The sequence below is a fragment of the Sceloporus occidentalis genome, unplaced genomic scaffold (assembly GCF_023333645.1).
Source record: "Sceloporus occidentalis isolate IW3139 unplaced genomic scaffold, rSceOcc1.0.p SCAF_3, whole genome shotgun sequence".
Classification (NCBI taxonomy): Eukaryota; Metazoa; Chordata; class Lepidosauria; order Squamata; family Phrynosomatidae; genus Sceloporus; species Sceloporus occidentalis.
The window spans coordinates 193,588,133-193,601,056 of record NW_028316983.1 but is presented as its reverse complement, the minus strand read 5'-3'; the positions used below and the strand labels follow the sequence as shown (position 1 = coordinate 193,601,056).

At 40.9% G+C, this 12,924-nt stretch overlaps 1 protein-coding gene across 1 annotated transcript in view; it reads right to left on the bottom strand.

Moving 5' to 3' along the window:
- Window positions 1-12,670, bottom strand: part of LOC149317271 (desmoglein-1-alpha-like) — a 34,192-nt gene extending 21,522 nt beyond the window's left edge. The window contains exons 1-7 of the mRNA XM_089518364.1: window positions 12,659-12,670; window positions 11,849-11,887; window positions 11,123-11,251; window positions 9,214-9,369; window positions 7,188-7,335; window positions 5,149-5,312; window positions 3,068-3,202 (exon numbers count right to left, since the gene is read on the bottom strand). Of these exons, the coding sequence (XP_089374490.1) occupies window positions 3,068-3,202; window positions 5,149-5,312; window positions 7,188-7,335; window positions 9,214-9,369; window positions 11,123-11,251; window positions 11,849-11,887; window positions 12,659-12,670 (783 nt within the window). The remainder of the gene's footprint in view (window positions 1-3,067; window positions 3,203-5,148; window positions 5,313-7,187; window positions 7,336-9,213; window positions 9,370-11,122; window positions 11,252-11,848; window positions 11,888-12,658) is intronic.
- Between the last annotated feature and the right edge of the window lie 254 nt (window positions 12,671-12,924).

Genomic DNA, 12,924 nt, shown 5'->3' with positions numbered 1-12,924 from the left:
TATTTCCTTTCCAAGTGAATCTAGAAGGAATCATATAGTTTTAACACACTTGTCTGTCCCATTCACACTTTACTGTTTTAGATATACATTAAAAGAAATACAACCTTGAAGAACACTTAAAACCATTGGCCTAAATTCTGTTCTTAGCCCTAGTAGAGTAATTGAATCAGTTGCATTTCCATATGTATTGACTCAATTGTTGTATGTTTTCAAGTTCTTTGTAATTTATAGTTGGTCGCCTTAGTCGATGATCTCCGTCTGGGCATCGACAGGGGAAGTGTGACCCTGCTGGTGCTCTTGGACATCTCAGCGGCCTTCGATACCATTGACCACGGTATCCTTCTGGAACGCCTGAGAGAGTTGGGTATTGGAGGCACTGCATTGCAGTGGTTCCAATCCTACCTCTCGGGCAGGTTCCAGATGGTGTCGCTTGGGGACAGCTGTTTGGCCAAGAGGGAGCTCAAATCAGGGGTCCCTCAAGGTGCGATCCTGTCCCCAATGCTATTCAACATTTACATGAAGCCGCTGGGAGAGATCATCCGGAGACATGGGGCGGGGTGTTATCAGTACGCTGATGACACCCAAATATACTTCTCTATGTCTCGGACTGAAGCAGTGACTAAGGATGGCATCTCTCCTCTGAATGCCTGTCTTGGGGCGGTAATGGACTAGATGAGGGAAAACCGACTCAAGCTGAATCCAGGTAAGACGGAGGTACTTGCTATAGGAACCCCGAATCCAGGAATGGAGTTGTGTCAGCCAGTTCTGGATGGGGTCACACTTCCCCTGAAGGATTCTGTTCGCAGCTTGGGGGTGCTTCTTGACTCGTCGCTCCAACTGACAGCTCAGGTGGATGCGACAGTCAAGAGTGCCTGCTATCACCTTTGTTTGATACACCAACTGCGCCCCTTCCTGGAGCCAAGGGACCTGGAAACAGTAGTACATGCACTGGTAACCTCTCGATTGGACTTCTGTAATGCGCTCTACTTGGGGCTACCCTTGTGCCAAGTTCGGAAACTTCAGCTGGTACAAAATATGGCAGCCAGATTGATCACGGGAACTTCTAGGAATGACCATATAACACCGGTCTTGAAGTCCCTGCACTGGCTGCCTATTAGTTTCCGGGCAAAGTACAAGGTGTTGGTGATTACCTTTAAAGCCCTACATGGCTTGGGCCCAGAGTACTTGAGGGAACGCCTTCTTCCCTATTGTCCGACCCGCACACTAAGGTCCTCTGGAAGAAATCTACTACAACCAAAAAAATCTAGGCTAACATCTGTCTCCCAGAGAGCCTTTTCTACTACTGCTCCTAAACTATGGAACGACCTGCCGGAGGAGATCCGTCACATTTCCACTCTGGTAGCTTTTAAGAAAGCACTCAAGATGGATCTCTTCCGGCAGGCCTTTCCAACCTAGTTACCCTCCCCAGATATATAGATATTTGTCCCCTCATCTGTCTATTTTCCCCTGCCAATGTTTCTGCCTATTTTTTGGTTGTTCAACGTTTTTAATGTTTTTAATGTTTTAATATTATTACTGTTTAATTCTGTTTTAGTACTGGGAATGGGGTGGTGGTGGTAGGTCTAGGGTTTGATTTTTTAACTCTATTGTAATTTGTTGTATTTTATTGTTGTAACCCTCCCGGATTCTTCGTGATTGGGCGGGCTAGAAATAAATCTATTATTATTATTATTATTATTATTGGTAAAAGTAAAGGTTTCCCCTTGACATGAATGTCTAATTGTAACCATTTGTAGGGGGCAGTGCTCATCTCCATTACTAAGCATTGTCCGAAGATGATCCTGGTGGTCATGTGACCAGCATGACTGGATGAAATGCTGTTACCTTCCCACGGAAGTGGTACCTATTTATCTACTTGAATTTGCATGCTTTCGAACTGCTAGGTTAGCAGAAGCTGGGACTAGTGACAGGAACTCACCCCATCATGTGGCACTTGCCAACCTTTCAAGCTTATGATCATCAGAATTGCCACTAAGCCACCATGTCCCCTTTTTAAATGTGCTAACTTATGGCAACCTTGGCATGCTACAGACCACTCTTTCAGGGGCAGCCAGCACTTGCCCCTTTTCTCACCAGGTTGGGCCTCAGCGGCAGCCCAGAAACCCCAATCCGGCGCTTTTTGGGACCATGGAGAAGCAGCAAAATTCTGCTTCTCCATGGTCCCGAAAAGGGGTGTCCTTGGGGCTTCATGCCCCAGGACACCCTGACAGGTGCAGCAATGGGAGAAAGGGGATGCCTGGCCCTTTTTTCCCATGGCATCATTCCCATGGCCATCTGGTTGCCACGTGGGAACAAAGCTTGTGGTGCCGCAACCAGGAAGTGGCATTATCATGATGCCACTTCCTGTGCACCACGTTTGGGCGCTTAGCGGTGGCACCGACATCATGGTGGCCCCTATGTAGATGGAAGGCCGCAAGGATGACGCCACCACAAGGTACAAGGGTTGTGGGGCATGCGGATGCTCCACCCCCGCGCAACCCTAGTACGTGGCCAGGCAAAGCACCAGTCTGAGATGAACCTTAAGATGAACCTATCACAGAGTTTTCTGGGGCTGAGACTGCATGACTCTCCCAAGGCCACCCACTGGGTTTCCAAGAATCAAACCAGAATCATAGTCCAGCACTCAAAATACTGCACCACACTGACTCACTACTCAGCAATTAATTCTAGCTGAAACTAACCAACAGGATTCCAACCATTTATACACAAAGAAATCTTGGAAAAGTTTTTAAGATTTTTGTAAATTTCAATTTACAGAATTTGATTGAATAGTTTTCAGCTTGCCAACCTGGATCCATATATCACAGACTGTACTGCACTGTTACTGTTATGCAAATTCAAACAAAACACTTACTTATTACTTTTATTGCTAGCACCACTATTGCTATTATACTGGATGAGAAATTATGTGCCCTGGTAGTACAGATTGCTTCTATTTGTATTTCAGAATGCATAAAAATATACTCTTGTACAAGTCCTCAGAAAACTATCATAAACCGTGAAATTTATTATCACAAGTGATGCTATTTTGTACTTGAAAACTTACCGAACTCTGTGAAAGAACTGGAAAGTTATCATTTACATCTTCAACAGTAACCTGGCACAAACATTCAGATGATATTCCATCTGGACCTCCATCCCTGTCTGTGGCTTGCACAACCAGAGAATATTGGCCAGCTTCCTAAATTAGGAGAAGAGGAAAGGGGGGAAGTAGTTTTGGTGAAAACATGTTGTTGTTTTAAAATCACATTAATAAATAATAAAACACATTCCTCTAACACAGGGCTTTTTATTTCATCATGAAGATAAAAAATGATATACTGAGAAAGATGTCTATTGTATTTTTTCCCTCCAGTTTCACTGAAATAATGTTTGAAATGGAGGCATTTACTACTAAGGCATCCTAGATTATTCAAAAGCCTCAGAGTTTGGGAGGAGTTATACCTGTACTTATCAGAGTCCTCCCCACTCCCCATATCCATACAACATTTCTCCCATCTCAGTGTTTTTCTTGTGAAATTCTGGTGCTAAACACATCTTGGAGTCCCCCCTCCATCCCCCGGTCCTGAATTTCCAGTACAGACTAATATCTCTTACTTCTATTCATTGTCTTTGTTCCTTTTTGGGAATCACAGAGATCTTGTTGCTTTTTTTTCTTCATTACATGTTTCTATGAACAGCCTAAATGTATTTACATGTACATAGGAACTTTTACCCTTTCTTTTTAGAGTTGTAGCACTAATGTGGTATAGCCTTATATCCTTTAGCACAGGGATTGCCAAACTCTGGTCCTCCAGGTGTTTGGGACATCAGCTCCCAGAAGCACCAGCCTTCTGGCTCAATAGTCTGGAATTCTAGGAAATGAAGTCCAAAACACTTGGAAGGCTAAAGTTTGATGATCACTGCTATGATGATACAATAAACTAATAAACAATTAATTAATTAATTAATTAATTAATTAATTAAAAACTGTAGATGGAAATAAACAGGGGTGTCACTAAAGGGATGCACACCATGTGCCACCCTTAGGAGAGGTGACACCACTGCTTCCCAAACATCAGCTATGTCATTTGCCTGTGTCCCTTTAAAATGCTGAAGTGATGGTATGAGTGGGCAGAGGCTCAATGGGAAGAGAAAGGAGGGGCCATGGGTTTTTTAATTTTTTTAAATTTTAAAATGTTTTAAAAAATTAAATTGCATTTTACATTTTTTTAATTTTTAAATTATTTTAAAATTTTCTTTAAAAACACCACATCTTACCAAATTGTCACTTTAACCATATGAAACTATGTACATGTAAATGCATTTAGGCTGTGCATACGATATTGTAATCTAAAGATAATAATTTTAATTTTGTTAGTTGCTTCTGTTGCAACTATTGCCATCACATTCAGTGATGTATGAGAATCACAATTTATGAGTAACATTTATGAATTACATTAATACAAAAAAAATTGCTAAGTGTTTGGTATGGTGTGGTATGGGAGGAGGTCAAAGGTTGTGTGTGTGTGAGAGACATCACGAGTTACTGCACTAGGTGACACCAACCCTAGTGATGCTACTAGAAATAATGCATGATATTGGGTGTGTGGATACTGGGAGAGAAACATACAGTGAAGGTGTTGAGTTCATAAAGAGGATGACAAGCAACCACTCCTGTATGTTCAAGAGAAAGAAGAGAGTGGTTGAAAAGAAACATATAAATTAGAGGTAGTGCTACAATCACAACAAACCCGGGCAAAACCTATATTTAGGGAATTGCTAGATGTGAGAGTGAAAACAACTGTTAGAAGTTGTGAAATCCTGACAGAGAATGCCCCAACATTCAGTGGAACTGCTGGGCAATATGGAAGAGCCCTCAGTTCACTATGATGTACTCCTATACAAGCAGTGTGGTTGTATTCATAATAATTTCTTCCATCCCTCCTCTTCTTTCATTCTTCCTGTGTAGATTTTTTTCCCTTTTAATGACCATGAGATTGTTACTTATTTGTTGCTAAGACTACAAAAAACTTTCCTAGGTCTTTTTGTGAGAATACTGTTTTCTAAATTCAACGTGAAGACAGCAAGATTTTCTCAGGAATCATATTCTTCATTAACTTCTCTATCAAGGAAATTTATAAATACCTCTCTATCAAGGATATTTGCAATGTGAAGTTCTCCATTTGCAGCATTCAAAATAAACTTTGGTGGGCCTCCAGGAGTCTGACTCAAAATCTTGTAAGCAATTTTAGAATTAAGGTTATTTGGCTCATCAGCATCTGTAGCTGTTATTTTCATCACCAAAGTGTCTGGAAAGAAGGGAAAAACAGCCCAAACAAAGAAACATTTAGTCTTGCACTACAGTTTATTAAAACAAAGAATTTGGAATTCTATAATTTATTTTTGCTTCCTACAAACAGGAGAGAATACATTTTAACAGGGGTCAAAGAAACTTACCAGCCTTCAGTACAAAAGAGCTTTGAGACTCCCACAAAACCAAAGAAAAGAAAAGAAAACAAACAAACAAAAATGCAGTATTGTGATTTCTTGGACGAGATCAGCTTTTAGATGGTTGAAATATAGAAATTTTTCTCAAATACTATTTCAATTTTATATATGGGACAATATTATTATTTTAGTTTGAAAGTCTTTAAATTAACCTCAGAATAAATTACACTGACTTATATTTGTTTTGATTTTAAATAAACTTTCAGATGACTCTATAAGAATGGTGGTGATGAGGAGGCCAGTGTATCCAGTGGAGGAGAGCATGAATCTACTTTTGATCTAACTGTCACTTCTTCCTCAGTTGTTTTGATCAGGAGCTTTCCTGACTCTATTTAACTTGGTTCAGCTGTGGAAGGAACAACAGTCAAACCAGGAGTGGATTTATTACCCTAGCAGCAATGGATCCACTGGCCAACTGTGTGTGTTTTGAACCATCTCTCAGTTGAGAGAGCCAAGATCTTCTGCAATATGCCCCAACAGAACCCTTGGAATGCCCATCTTTCAGTTTCACCATCTGGCAATAGACTTCCATTTGTACCTGTAGACCAGAGTTTGGAAAAAAGTACCGTATTTTCCGGCGTATAAGACGACTGGGTGTATAAGACGACCCCCAACTTTTCCAGTTAAAATATAGAGTTTGGGATATACTCACCGTATAAGACTACCCCTCTTCCAATGCACACCAAATAAAAATTTAAATAAATCAGATTTGATTTCAATGTAGTAATTTTAATTCAAATGTTTATGACATACAGGTACTTAGCAGGAAAACTTGTTGTATACAAAGCCTGCTTGGATTGGTCAGCTCACCCTGCCTGCCCAGCCCTCCCTGTCTCCAAGATGTTCTTCTAACGTACTTGTACAGTGCCGCCCTTGCTGCTTTTAGTCACCACATACGGAGGGGATGCAGCCATGGCCATTTTTGAGCTCCCCCCACCATATGCGGTGACCGCAGATTCTCCAGTCCACCTCAGAAGTTTCAGCACCCACCCTATAAGACGACACTCAGCGTATAAGATGACCCCTGACTTTTGAAAAGATTTTCCTGGGTTAAAAAGTAGTCTTATACGCCAGAAAATACAGTATTTATTTGGGCTGCATCTCCCAGAAAGCCCCAATCTGTATGAACTTTCAAGGAGCTATTCAAAAGCATTGATTGTGTTTTGGAAATAGTGATCAGCACTTTGAATACCAGCTTTAGAGACTAAAACCTAGGGCTAATTCACCACCCCACTGACATGGAAGCCAGCTGCTGCCAGTGGGTAAAAATGTTTATTTGGTAATTTCAGCACCTCATGCTTTCTAATCAGACAATGACTATATTGTCTGTAAAGGTCACAGAAAAAGTAACAGGAAGAATATGACATAGCTGAAATGTCCAAGAGTATGATCCTGCTGAGTTTAAGCACTGTTAAATGGCATTGGTTTCAATATGATTAAGATTAGCACACACTTAATGCTACTTTTAACATAAACAGGACAAGCTGCACAATCCTATGTAGGATTTGTAAATCTCTTTGCGGTCACGTAGGTGCATTTAAGTTTGGTTGGGTCCTGTCCTTCATTTCAATGGGTCTTAAAATGAGAAACAAATGATAAAGATGAAAAGGTTACACATATACTTATCTTCACAGGTAGTGATATGATGTTGGCTATGCTATTTGCAAGGTACTTACTTTCCATGCTGCTCTCTACTATTGAGCCTGCAAACATTGTCTGTGTAAATACTGGTTGATTGTCATTTATATCCAGAACCCGAACTCGAAGCATAAGTGGGTTTTCCACTGATTGTCCAGTCACAGGATTTACAGCATGACAAATAATCTGAATTAAGAGTATTAAAAAAGAAACATTCAAAAGGACTGCAAATTATTTAAAATGACAAAAACTATTCACAATAAATACATGTTGCAGCAATTATGATTACTATCAAAATTTACAAAAATGTTTCTTGCCATTTCTCACAAATTCAATGCAGCTGAAGGTGAGAATACATGAGAATATATGAGAGCCAGCATAGTTTGAATGTTGGACTATGACTCTGAAAACCAGAGCTTGAATCCTGGCTCAGTCATGGAAACTCACTGGGTAACCTTGGACAAGTCACACTCTCTGCCTCAGAGGATAGCAATGGCAGCCTCTTTCTGAAGAAACTTGCCAAGAAAATCCCATAATAGGGTCACCTGAGGATCAGAAAAGACTTGAAGGCACACAGCAACAACACCAAAGGTGAGAACTATTGGAAAGAACCATAGCAAAAACCAATTAGTACATATATAAACAGAGCCAAAGTAGCAGAATAAATATTGGAAATCTCAATAATACCATTCCAAACAGTTGTATTGTGCTGTATGGTAATGGTCTTGCATGATAAAAAGAAATGCAAGTAAAAACTGATATAGGTAATAGCATGAAAGAAGTTTAAAATGCAGTTACATTGTTGATAGAATTAAAAGTCATTTAAAAATGATAAAAAGCAAAAGCTAAAAATTGCTCAGTACATTAAGAGAAAATGATTTCTCCTAAAGCAGTTCCACGGCTTGAGAGTAGGCAGCAGGAAGGGCTCCTCTCACATCCTCACAAGATGTGAGGATGGCAAAACCTTAGAAAAGGTTGAAGAACTAAAAGCTCAGTCAGGCTTTTATCAGAGAAAATTGTCTTTCATTTAGCCTGGAGCAATGCTATACAGGGTTGTGCATACTTAAAAAGGAATGCTGTGATAACTTAGGCCGGTTACAAACTGGCACTTGGGACGTCCGCAGGACGTCCCATTTTTAAAAAGGGGCGTCTCTTCTAGACGCCCCTGGGTCTAATACGGACTCTGTCCGTACAATATGGCGCCAGCCGTTCCACACGGCCGGCGCCACCTTTACGTATCGGACGTTGTGCGTCCGAACGTGTCGCGGTGCCTGTGACGTCGCGAATGCGCCCCTGGTGCCTTGCGACGTCACAGAGGCGCTGCAGAAAGAAGCTCCATTTTGGAGCTTCTTTTTTGCTCCGTAAGGGAGCCGTGCGGTGTGGCTGCGACGGCTCCCTTACGGAGCAAACGGCGGCGGCGGCAGACCACCTCAAAGCGGCGGTCTATAACCCGCCTAAGAACCAGCATGGGGTTTCCCAAAACCAGTTAGGCCAAACTAAATCTCTCTCTGTTTTTAAGAGTGTTACAAGCTTGATAGATCAGGGGAATGCTGTGGATGTAATATATCTTGATTTCAGTAAGATTTTTGACAAGGTCCCCAATGCTATGTTTGCAGGCAAGCTAGTGAAGTGTGAACTAGACAGTGTTGCAGTTAAGTGTTTCTATAATTCGTTGGCAGTCTGAATCCAATGGTTATCTTCATCCTAGAGAGAAGTGATGAATGGGGTGCTTCAAGATTCAATCCTGGGCCCAGTGTGGTTTAACAACTAACAGCTACATAAATGACTTTGCCTAATGGCAGGGATGGTTTAAAGGAATGTCATTCAAGGAGGGATTAAGACAGGCTTCGCTACAGAAAAAATTCCAGAACATGTATGAAGCTGCTCATAGGGCCTTCTCTCTGGCATTTGCCAAGCATTGGTTAGATGCTGGGGGCCCTCTATATAACAATTGGTCTGAACAAGTGAGCAGCCTTACATGGACAGAGGGGTCTTTCACATATTCCAATCCTAGACTGTAAAAGGAAATGAGTATATATTTTGCACATATTTAGTAGCACTTACAGTAAATATTGGATTTGCCTCCCTATCTACTATTTTTGTTATGTTAATTTCACCAGTTTTTTGATTGATGACAAAAATGCCAAAAGGATGCTGATCAATCCCTTCTCCAGATATTCGATATATAATTGGTTGTGTTTCTTCACAATCTGATCGGATCTGCAACATGAAACAAAAACAGAGTTTTCTTTCTGACCATGCTAATACTTTCCTCAGCCCTAAATAAATCCCTAGTGATCTTTGAGGAATATTTGACTTCCAACACTGTTCAGAGTTTAATTCATGAAGATCATTATGGTAGAATAATTTGAAATTGCTAGAGTTTGGACTACAGTTCCCCATTGCTCATTCCCAGTTTACCAAATCATAATTATTAATGCAAAGATCATTAATACCTGAACTGACTCTCTGTGACCTGAAGAATTTGCCTTCCCGCCCCTGAACTTCCATTTTTTTTATCTTTAGTTTTCTGCTTCAGACATTAACAGTTATGTGTTCTTTCTCTTTCTTGCACATATAACGACATAGATATCCTGTTGCAGCAAAGTACATATCCATTCATTCTATACTGATGCATGCCTTGAATTTGGCAGGGACAGTCCTGATTAAACTTCTGTCATCCCACTTTTCCAGCTGTCCCAGTTTCTCTCTCATCCTCTCACTTTTGCCCTTTATCCTGAGCTTCCATTGCTGCAAACTCAGTTCAAAGGGCAAGAGTAGTTTCCACTCAGTTATCTCAGCAGAAAGAAGAGAGGACAGGAGAGGAGAGGAGGGAGGAGGAATATTGACCTTCCCAGTAGGCTCAAGAAAAAGCAAATTCCTGCACCCTCTCCTAGCATGTGTGTTCTTTTTTGTTTACACCTTTTGCTTTCTTGGCCATACTCTAATGTTGTTTATCCATAAGTGTCCTGGTTTTCATCTGTGAAATACTGCAGGGTATGGTGATGGGATAGCACATAGGCATTGCATGCAGAGTAAATTTCTGTACAGCTTATCAGAGAACTAAGCACTTCCTAAGCGATTTACAATATATAAGCTAATTGTCCCCAACAAGCTGGGTACTAATTTTAGCAATCTATGGAAGGATGCAAGGCTGAGTGGACCTTGAAGCCCTGCCTGGGATCGAACTCACAGTCTTGTAGCTGTAATACAGGTATTTAACCACTGTGCCAGCAGGGTTCCAAAACTGAATGCTTTGTAGGAACTCCATTAAGTTGGAAAAGATAGCTAATATTGAATTAAACCAAATTCAATATTTGCTATCTTTTCCACCTTAATGGAGTTCCTACAATAAAATGTTTAGTTTGGTCCTTTGGCCATTAATGTATCTGCTCCTTAATAAGGTTTTTTAGTCACTGCTCACACTATCAGTTTAGGCCCATCATCATCATCATCATCATCATCATCATCATCATCATCATCATCATCATCATCTCCTCACAGTATTTGGCACCCACTGTTATTTAAAAACAACCAATCCAATCCAACTCAACCCAGCCAACCAATTCCAGCTCTGATTCTTGTCATAAACTGAGGGATAGCAATAATTTAGCAGTTTGGTTTGAATTGCTATCTCATAGAAGATTAGACCTGATTCTCCTATTAAAGGAGAGAAAAAAGAATACTGCCAGAACTTGTAGAAGCTTTTCAGATTTCTAATGCTCACACTCCTGCTTGGGAGTCAGTTTTATGGTCATGGGTATGGGGCCGCAGGAATTAAGCAGAGCAATGGAGGACAGAGGGTCTTGGAGATGTCTCATCCATAGGGCTGCCATGGGTTGAGATCAACTTAAGGACAATTAATAACAAGTGGACTGTGTTAGTTAGCCAATATGTGGCAAGCTTGTAGTCCTTTCTTCATTAGTGGTTTGCAAATAGGAGACAATATTTTAAAAATATGTTTAGCACTTACTCTGGCAATTGGATTTCTCTTTGAATTATCTTCTTCTTCTCTACAGGCTGCTGCAAATTTAATCCATTCTCGTTTCTGCCTCCGATAGGTTTTCATTCTTTCCACACCGTTGTCATCCCATTCTTTCACCTTGATCAAAAGGTAAACTGTTTACTATTAATAGCTGAATGCCATCATTAGCAACTGTTCTGAATGCTATGTGCTGTGTATATATGTAGCTGTCTTTGTTGCCTATTGTCCTTCTCTGAGCCTGCAACCCAAACATTGGCTAAATTCCTTTAGTGTCACAGCATATTCATAAATATTAAACCTTTGAAAAGGAAAGGGTCAGTCATGTAATGCTATAAAACATTGCTGCTAGCCTGATGGAAATGAAAATAACAGTTGGTGTCACAAGTGATGTGAGAGTCCATTTACTGAATTGGGACTAAAGACTTTGGGATCGGTTAGGCTGAACACTGGGAACCAGATCAAGAATGACAACAGACTCCACAAAGGCTATGGACAGAGGAGTCATGGTCAATGGAGATACATTTGTGGGCCAGGACTTTGAAACAGGAAACTATCCAAAAACAAGGACCACATGGTAGGAAATTGCACTGTGGGTGACAGCTACATATGCGAGGAAGGCTGAATTTCACATATTGCTTCATAATAAAAAGTCAGTTTTCTCAGAGTCAGAGATTTATAGATTGTACCAGAAAGCAATTGAAATTATTATGTTACCTCAACATAGAAACGACCAATGCAGAATTCCAGGGAGACCTAGAAGGAGGATAAGATAAACACAGTAAGTACAATGCACTCTTAAATTCTCTCCCGGTACAAATACACAAATAGTCTCCTCTCAAAGTGTGAATAATTTGTCATATAAACAGAATATATGAAGATGAAAATCCCATTGCACAAATTTGTAGTGTAGGGCCATTTCTATTCCTCTATGTCTGGAAAATACAATTTTTGGCACACAGGTCCCAAATTATCCAAGTTGTCATTGATAGTGTCTATAATGGCTCTGGGAAATGTAGGCCCGGTACAGACTGGCCCCTTGCGCTGGCCTGGGGCTGATTTTAGGGCTTGGGAGAGAGGAGCATCTGCACGCTCCAGAGCCCTCCCGTGCTGTCCAGGTGCCATCTTGAATGGGTGCCTGTTCAGATGGCGTATGCGATGATGACGTGCCTAGTGTGCTGCGTCCAAACAACATGGCACACAAAGGACATCACCACACTGCTCCAGAGTGCTAATGGCACCTCTGTAGTGGCACACAAAGGAGACACATTTCACGGATCATTGCTGTGCCATGCGGTTGCCACGGCAACAATCCAGGGGAGAAAGAGGCTGCCTCTTTCTCTTCATCTGTACATCTCCTTAGTCTAGAAAAATACAACATTTGTGAGCCCTTCCTTCCTTCCTATACTTCCAATGTAGTCCCCCAAACATGGCAACCCTATGAAACCCCACCAACCTTGCTTCCTTTTCTCATTTATATTGCTGGCTGCCATACTTCTAAGCAACAGAGGTTATATTACCACTTACTTTCACAGCCATCGTTAACAACTCAGTGACCTCCAACTCCAACTCCCACCCTCTCTATTGCCCATGCTGGCTGGGGATGATAGCACTTGTTACCAACATGTACAGAGGTTTCCAGGTTGGAGAAGATTGACTCATACTGTGATGTATCCATTGATCTCTAGTTGGTTCTGTCAGCTGAGCTAACCTAACAGTATTTGGATAAGAAAATATTGCTCACTTTTGCATTTCACCAATACAGTATAGCTTTTAATATTAATATGACCATT